Below are 9,038 nucleotides of genomic sequence, written 5' to 3' on the forward strand. Positions count from 1 at the left end.
CATCATAAAATTAGAGCATTTGATCATGAGGAGCAAATGATCTATTTTGTATGTTTTAAAAACAATTTCACATTCAAATTTTAGTTCTCCAAAAAGTTACCCATTTTGATCTAAATTTAAAAATTGATGCCATAATCTAAATATGGAATATCAGGTAATGGGTTAATGCTTGCTGTAAATAATCACACTTTAGTAATAAATTGCATTTGTAATCAATATTTTATTTTCAACCACAGCAACGATGACGTCACTACTTGACATCATGAAAAAGACTGGACCCTTGCCACAGCCACTGCGGGTGTTGGTTGCTGCTGTCGCAGAGCCATACACCTACGCCCCAGAAAAGCAACTGCTGAAACTGACACTCTGTGATGCCACTGCCATGTGCAAGGCAGTGGTATTTGATGCGAAGAAATTCCCAAAGTTCAAGGAGAATAGCGGTGTAGTCTTGCACAACGCAGTGTTGAACAAGGACAGGGAGGTTGTGGTGACGACCCAAACACGAGTTTTCGTGTCGGTGGCTCCAGAGGTGCCAGCTGATCTTCTACTGTCGGCCATAGAGGTCATCAGGCCAACCCCTCCAGATATCGTCCCCATTGATAGAGCGAAGAGGTCCCCGGCCAAGCAGAGGACATCTATTCAAGGACAGATTGTAAATGTGAGTTCTTTCTTCAGTCGGCACTTATTTTTATGCCCCCTAGATCTTCAGACCTGGGGGCACATGGAGCCACATATTTTCAGTAGTGAGAAGTTAATGTCATCAAGGTCAAAGATCAATTTTTGAACTTATGCAGATAGGCTTCATATTAGGCATGCATGTGTGTAGCTCATCGAGCCGCACATTTTCGTTGCTAACATTACAAGGTCATCCTTCAAGGTCAACTGTCAACATTTGAACTAATACAGCTAGAGACTTCATATTAGGCATGAAGATGTTGTTCATAGAGCCGCACATTTTTGGTTGTATTATTTCAATGTCAATGTCATTTTTCAAAGTCAAAGGTTTAAAAAAGAGCAGTGCTTCACAAACACATTTCTTGTTTAGCAACATACATTAGATATCTACTGTATTTGGTGAGTACAAGTAATTTAAATTTTGAGAAACTATAATGTTCCTACACACTAATGATTAAATCTTAAGATGAATATTCAACAATTTTTAGCTCTACTGGCCAAAGGCCAGAGAGCTTATGTCATCACGTGGTGTCTGTTGTCAGTGCGTCCGTCCGTGCGTGTGTGCTTGAATTATGGCCCCTGAATTGGTCAAAATGGCACCGCCTTAAACAATTGTTTGTTTATGCTCTAAAGTCTAGTTTTGATTTTATCTTAAATTAAACTTGTACAGTAGTAAGGTATCAATGAGAGCTCGGTTCCTTTCGAAAACCAACCAGATCCGCCCATGCATGACTGAATTATGACCCCTGAATTGGTCAAAACGGCGCCTCCTGAAACAATTGTTTGTTTATGCTCTAAAGTCTTTAGTTTTGATCATATCTCAATCAAACTTGTACAGTAGTTACTGGGATTCATGAGAGCTCGGTTCCTATCGAAAATAAGCCAGATCCGCCCATACATGACTGGATTATGTCCCTTGAATTAGTCAAAATTACTACAAAACAGCTTGTTTATGCTTTAAATTCTCAATTTCTTTTCTGATCTTCACCAATCTTATTCAGTAGTTAGATATGTACATGAGTTCAGTTCCTTTTGAAAACCATCCAGATTCGCTAAGAACGACTGGATTATCTCCCCTGAAATCGTCGAAATTGCTAAAAAATAAAAAAAAACTCGACAGTAGTAAGATATGTACGTGAGTTCAGTTCTTTTTGAAAATCATTTAGATTCGCTTATGAACAACTGGATTATCTCCCCTGAAATTGTCAAAATTGCTTAAAAAACGGTGTGGTTTTTTTTTGCCATTTTGTCTACATTTCAAATCCGATCTTCATCAAACTTATACAGTAGTTAGATATGCATATGTGTTTAGTTTATTTAGAAAAAACAGCAAGATTCAGTCATGCATGATTGGATTATCTCCCTTGCAATTGTCAAAATTTGCTTTTTTATGCCATTAAGTCTCCATTTCAAATCTGATCTTCACCAAACTTATACAGTAGTTGAATATCTATGACAGCTCTGGGAAATTGACCAAACGAAAAAAAACAGTAGATCACAGGCCCTCATGGGCCTCTTGTTTTCAATGCATTGATTTAGTATTTCTTTCTATAAACAGCCTTTTTGGCAATATCTTGACAAAATGACTGCTGATTGACTGGATTTTTAACTTGTCTGTTTTTAAAACAAAAAAGTTTGAGGTATTGTTACCACTAGGTTGATTTGGGCGGTGGTATCATAAATGTCATTATGGAAAACTTATAACCTTTGTCATATCTTGAACATTTTATTATGCCCCCTTTTGAAAAAAGTAGGGTATATTGCTTTGCACATGTCGGTCGGTCAGTCAGTCTGTCTGTCTGTCGGTAGACCAAATGCTTCCGATCAATAACTTTAACGATTCATTCCAGGGATCACAAACTTGGTAGGCTTGTTGGTCATGACCAGCAGATGAACCCTATTGATTTTAGGATCAGTGGGTCAAAGGTCAACGTCACAGTGACCTTTAGCTGTAAAATGGTTTCCGATCAATAACTTGAGAATGCTTGGGCTCAGGGACATCAAACTAAATAGGCTGGTTGGTCATGGCCAGCAGATGAACTCTTTTGATTTTGAGGTCAATGGGTCAAAGGTCAAGGTCAGTGTGACCTTTAGCTGAAAAATGGAAATAACTTGAGAACTCTTAGTCCCAGGGATCTCGAACTTAATAGACTGGTTATACCCCCCAAAACAAAGTTTGGGGGGGGGTATACTGGAATCGGGTTGTCCGTCTGTCCGTCTGTCTGTCTGTCCGTCTGTCCGTCTGTCCGTCCGTTTTTTTTGTCCGGGATTCATCTTTGTCGTTATTGAACAAATCTTTTTCAAACTTTCAGATATTAATGGCCATGATGTAAACTTGCGCCTCTGTGAAATTGGTACGGGTCACATGACCCTGACCAGAGTTATCTCCCCTTGATGTGTTAAAGTAGGCAAAATAAGCCCTGTCCGGGATTCATCTTTGTTATTATTCAACAAATCTTTATCAAACTTTCAGAAATTAATGGCCATGTTGTAAACTTTCGCCTCTGTGAATTTGGTACAGGTCACATGACCCTGACTGGAGTTATCTCCCCTTGATGTGTTAAAGTAGGCAAAATAAGCCCTGTCCGGGATTCATCTTTGTTATTATTCAACAAATCTTTATCAAACTTTCAGAAATTAATGGCCATGTTGTAAACTTTCGCCTCTGTGAATTTGGTACAGGTCACATGACCCTGACTGGAGTTATCTCCCCTTGTAGGCAAAATTAGCTTTGTCCGGCCTAACTCCAGGGCAAACAACCTAGACATGGAGGGGTGGGGGTATTCGTTAGCCTATGGCTTACAGTTCTAGTTGGTTATGAGCAGCAGATGAACCCTATTGATTTTGAGGTCAGTGGGTCAAAGGTCAAGGTCAGTGTGACCTTTAGCTGAAAAACAGTTTCTGATCAATAACTTGAGAATGCTTGAGCTCGGGGATTTCAAAATTCCTAAGCTGGTTGGTCAAGACCAGCAGATAAACCTTATCCAATTTTAGGTCAGGGTTCAAAGGTCAAGGTCAGTGTGATTCGAGCTGAAAAAACGAGTTTGAAATATTGGTCCATGTCTAAAAAAAAAATGTCAAAATATTACTTACAACATGGCTCTTAAGGGGGCATGTTTTACAAACATCTCTTGTTTTAAGTTAATGTTATGAAATTTCTCGCACTAGTTTGATTTGTGAAATTTCTTTCTAAGTTCCTGTGTAACGGCATTACAGATATATGTTATCATTTGGGGCCCAGTAATTTTTTTGCAGTTGTCATATAGTAATCGCCCTATGTGTCTGTCTAGCCGTACACATGTTCGTGTCTGATCCATATCTCCCGTCATGAATAAATGATTTTTTAAATTTTACAGAAATGTTAACCACATCCAAGATTATGTGTTGCAGGTCAAAGTTCAATGTCACAAAGCTTAATTGTCATATATTCTACTAATACAGCTAGTGACTTCAAATTTGGCATGTAGGTGTACCTGATGGAGCCACCAATTTTCAGTGGTAACATTTGAAGGTCAAGGTCATCCTTCAATGTCAAAGGTCAACTTTTGAACTATTGCAGATACAGAATTGATACTTGACATGCATGTGTATCTCATTAAGTTGCAGATATTCATTTGTAACATAACACAGTCAAGGTCATCCTTCAAGGTCAAATGTCAAATTTATTTGTGACAAGACCCTTTGGGCGCATTGGTGTTTCAACTACACACTTTTATTTACCATCGCAAGGGTTACAATTTGACAGGGTGATAACTAACGTTTTTTGTGTGCAAATTTAATGCCCCTTTACAGGCAGACAAATGTTGGCATACATAAAAGATGATTGAAAATAAGCAATCAAAAACTTCTTTATGCCACATCAAAGATGTCGATGTTATTTCTCCTTGCAGGACAGCGTTGCCACTACAGTAATGGTGAATGACAAAGAGGTGAATGTGCGGACCATTACGGTGGAGGACCGTACTGGGAAGGTGAAAGTCAGCCTGTGGCGCAACATTGCAGCAGAGCCTGTGGTGTTGGGGGATGTTGTTGCCATCACCAATATTGTTGTCAACAGCAAGAGATATAACAATGAGGAATCCCTGTCGTCAACACAATTTACAAAGATAGAGGTAAATGCTATATCTTGGAACATACAAACATACATGTACTCGAGCAAAAGTTCCTTTCCAAATCCTCTGATCTACCTAAACTATTTGCAATGCACAGACTTGAATTTTAGCATGAAGGTGCATCTCAATGACCCACACATTTTGAGGGGCCACTTGTCAAGGTCACATTCAAGATGTAAAATTGCCATTAACTTTTCATCCATTTGACAAACTTCATATTTAACATGATATTGCATCTCAGGAAGCCGCTCATTTTTTTAGCGGCCATGTTAAGGTAAAGATGTCCCATCAACATCAAGCGTTTCATTTATGAAATGTTTATACTACCCCTGGCAATTACGCATGCAAACTATTTCGATAGTGTATTTGTCCCATACTCTAACTTAAAAACTACTTGAAAGAATTAAAGGAATTGAAGGAATTTGATTGAAACTTGCAACTTAGATAGATAGCAATGTGAAGTTGTGCACTTTGCAAGGGTTATAACGCTTGGTCAATTTGTTGCAGAGTTATCTTCCCTTGTTCCATAGTTTAATAGTGTAAACTTTGTCCAGAGCATACTATGACAACTACTAGATTATATTTGATAAAGTTTTAAACAATGGTAGAGCTCAATTAGAGGAAGTACAGTTTACAAATACCATAACCCATGTTTGCTTAATGACAGAGTTATTTCCCTTTGTTACTTTTTCTTGTCCAGTGCATAACTTGAAAACTACCGGATGGAATTTCATATACTGCATACAATGGTAGAGCTCAATGAAAGGAAGTGCAGTGTACAAGAACCATAACCCCTTTATGCTTAATAACGGAGTTATTCCCTACTTTATTTATATAGGTTACTGACATGCCAAACACCGAGATGACGGCCACCATTCTAGGACTTGACCTGGGTGATGTGGAATCCCAGTTACTCACAGAACAGGATGGGATCTTCAATGTATCAAACGAAGTGCTAGTTGCAGCCTTTCAGTGTCAGTTGGAAGACATTACAGCCAAACTACCAAAAACACTGAATTTCATAGCCAAAGGACAGTCTGTGGTCACCTTTAATGAGTGAAAAATCATGTTCAAAGTTTATAGTTTAGAGATGTTTACTTTTCATACACTGGAGCATGACAGTCTGTGGTCACCTTTAATGAGTGAAAAATCATGTTCATAGTTTATAGTTTAGAGATGTTTACTTTTCATACACTGGAGCATGACAGTCTGTGGTCACCTTTAATGAGTGAAAAATCATGTTCATAGTTTATAGTTTAGAGATGTTTACTTTTCATACACTGGAGCATGACAGTCTGTGGTCACCTTTAATGAGTGAAAAATCATGTTCATAGTTTATAGTTTAGAGATGTTTACTTTTCATACACTGGAGCATTCATAGTGTTGCCTGTTATATCATTCCATCACCAAGAATTACCAAACTTGCTAGCTCTTGACCTGGGTGGTGTGGAATCAAGCTTAGTCACAGAACAGGATGGAATCTTCACTAAATCGAACGAGGATCTAGTTATCACCTAGGATTACCAAACTTAGTGTGAGGATGCATATATTGAATGCAGCGTTCCACTTTCATCAGTTTCATGTCCTTCTGACGTTGACCTTTACATTTGATCTTCATTATTTAGAGTAATATTCTTGATGAAAATTCACTTTAAAACACACAAAAATCTATCTTTGTCTGTTAGAGGACATTACCTATCTGTCATTGATGTGACAGATTGATGCATTATTTGATGTGAAAGTGGCGTATTTTACCTATTATAAAAGTCATTTGAATTCAATTTGAGAATTTTATTTCTCATAGTTCCTGCCCACAACTGTCAATCATTATGTGAACCACCAGCCGCGTTTCACAATTTTACTTTAAAGGTACCAGTATGAAACAAGAGCAGCAATGTGCCAATCAACCTCTTGTGTACTTTTTAATTGGCCAATTGTAAAGCACGCAACGGTTCGTAAACTAATTTACAATCTGGGGTGGGAATCATGAGGCATTAAAATCCTCACACTTTATTCATTTTGGTGTAATTAGGGACCCCCACACATCAATGTGGGAGCCCTATAGTAATCACCCTGTTTGTCTGTCCGTCCATTCGTTTTTTGTTTTTCTTCCATAACTTCAGTATTTCTTAACACATTATCCCCTATGCTATATTTAGATTCCGACGTCATTTTTATATTTTTAGCTAACCAAAAATAATCTTGAAGGCAAAGTATCGGTTTATCTCAATGGTTTTAAAGGCATTATGGGATATAGAGCATTTGCTCCTAAGGAGCAAATGCTCTATTTCTCACAATTTCTTCAAACATCAGCCACAATAATTGTGCAATAATGTGTCTCTAGGAGATAATGAGTTAATGGAATTTGATAAAACTTCATACAATAGTAAAGCTCAATGGGAAGAAATGCAGTGTACAAGAACCATAGCTCTAATTTACCTAATTATGGAGTTATTGACCTTTGTTACTTTGTCTTGTCCGGAACATAACTTGAAAACTACTGTATGGAATTTCATAAAACATCATACAATGGTAAAGTTCAATGATAGGAAGTGCAGTAATTTGCTTAATTACAGAGTTATTGCCCTTTGTTACTTTTTCTTGTCCAGAGCAAAACTTGGAAACTACTGGATGGAATTTCATAATACTTCATACAATGTTAAAACTCAATGAGATGAAGTGCAGTGTACAAGAACCATAACTCTTAATTTGCTAATTATGGAGCTATTGTCCTTTGGTACTTTTACTTGTCTGGAGCATAACTTGAAAACTACTGGATGGAATTTCATATTTACTTCATACAATGGTAGAGCTCACTTGGTCAGAGTTCTAGTTCAATTACATATTGTAGGAAAAAATCTACCTCTTTTACTAAAAATGATTTCATCTATAACGTTTTTGGTCATTACTTTTACCAGACGATATAGGTTTTTTTTCGTGTTTGAAAGATTGAATATTCATCAGCAGAATTACTTTTAAATCTTTGTCAGTGCATATCTCCTATACTATATGGCCTACGATCACCAAACTTCGCTTGTGGTTGCATTTTTGGATTGTGAAGTGTCATGTATCACTATCATTCTGACCTTGACCTTCACATTCTACCTTGATTTTCACACACCAATTGAGTGGAGGCGTCCATGTACCATATATGCATGTCTACTAGTAGTTAAGTTTTAAATATACTTTAGTTAAATACAAGGAGTACAGGAATACTCGCATTTTATTATACCAGGCTTTAAAAATTGAATTTGCTTTTGCCAAATTCCAGCTACAGCTGTCTGCATTCTTTTTACATGCTCTTGGTGACACCTTCCCTAATTGACCACTACCTACATGTATCTAAGACAGGTAGTTGTATTAAAGAGTTGTTTTGCTGAATACACTCAACAAAACTCCTAATCGGTCACCTAGGTAATCTTCTAATATTCCCTTCCCTGTACAATAAGCTTAATTATAAATTAGATTTATGAAAAGACCATTATCTCGTACACATGCTGTGAAAACTTGGTTCACGTACTACGCTTCATCAAAAAGATACAGTGTCTCAAATGACAACACTATCAATAATAAAAGTCACAAAATCTAACATAGCGTATAAAGGAAGAAAAATAAAAATACCACCCTTTGTCACTTTAAAATGATATTACATGACATGTGAGACACAGTCACCAATGGCTTAATAAGTTAAAAAAAATGTTCAACTTTAACATTACCTTCTATGTGAAACAGAGACTGTGTCAAAAGATTTTAAAAATACAAAATCAATGAAAAATGTGATTCCCTATGGAATTTGCATTGTAATTTCTTTTCCTTGTGACTTTTGGATTAGGAGTAATCACATATGAACTGTGTTTTCTCTGCCGTTTAAGCTTCGATTTAGCTGAAATTTTCTAAGAATATTGCCACGAGATGGGGAAAATAGAATACTGAACTGTATATTGTTGACACTTTATGCATTTTTCAGGAAAGTTACTTTACTAAGTGACCGATTAGGAGTTTTGCCAAGTTTACATCAGCTGAGACAATTTTCAAGTTGGTGGCATTACTTTGGGTACAATTTCTGTCATTTAACACTTAAAAAAGTACCCTCCATTCAATGCATGACTTATTGTCACATGTTCAAACTTCTGTTGCTAATGCATGTTGCTAACTTAATGCATTTTAACACAATTGTGCCCTTCATATATTTTTTTTTGCCCCCATCTCTTAAAGAGGGGGGCCATATAGATTTGCCTCTGTCCATCCAAA

At 37.1% G+C, this 9,038-nt stretch overlaps 1 protein-coding gene across 1 annotated transcript; it reads left to right on the forward strand.

The window, feature by feature from the left end:
- Positions 1 to 241: 241 nt before the first annotated feature.
- LOC128221559 (uncharacterized) lies at positions 242 to 8,187 on the forward strand. Its single transcript, XM_052930165.1, has 3 exons — positions 242 to 658; positions 4,566 to 4,787; positions 5,626 to 8,187. The coding sequence occupies exons 1-3, from the start codon at positions 242 to 244 to the stop codon at positions 5,845 to 5,847; spliced, it is 861 nt and encodes a 286-aa protein (XP_052786125.1). The 3' UTR covers positions 5,848 to 8,187.
- Positions 8,188 to 9,038: the final 851 nt, after the last annotated feature.

The sequence above is a fragment of the Mya arenaria genome, chromosome 16 (genome assembly GCF_026914265.1).
Source record: "Mya arenaria isolate MELC-2E11 chromosome 16, ASM2691426v1".
Taxonomy (NCBI): domain Eukaryota; kingdom Metazoa; phylum Mollusca; class Bivalvia; order Myida; family Myidae; genus Mya; species Mya arenaria.

Bases quoted from the DNA above. Each gene is read 5' to 3' on its own strand.
- LOC128221559 (XM_052930165.1), top strand. From the start codon at position 242: ATGACGTCACTACTTGACATCATGAAAAAGACTGGACCCTTGCCACAG. The intron at 659-4,565 runs GTGAGTTCTTTC...TTCTCCTTGCAG, and splicing joins TTCAAGGACAGATTGTAAAT to GACAGCGTTGCCACTACAGT. The intron at 4,788-5,625 runs GTAAATGCTATA...TTATTTATATAG, and splicing joins CACAATTTACAAAGATAGAG to GTTACTGACATGCCAAACAC.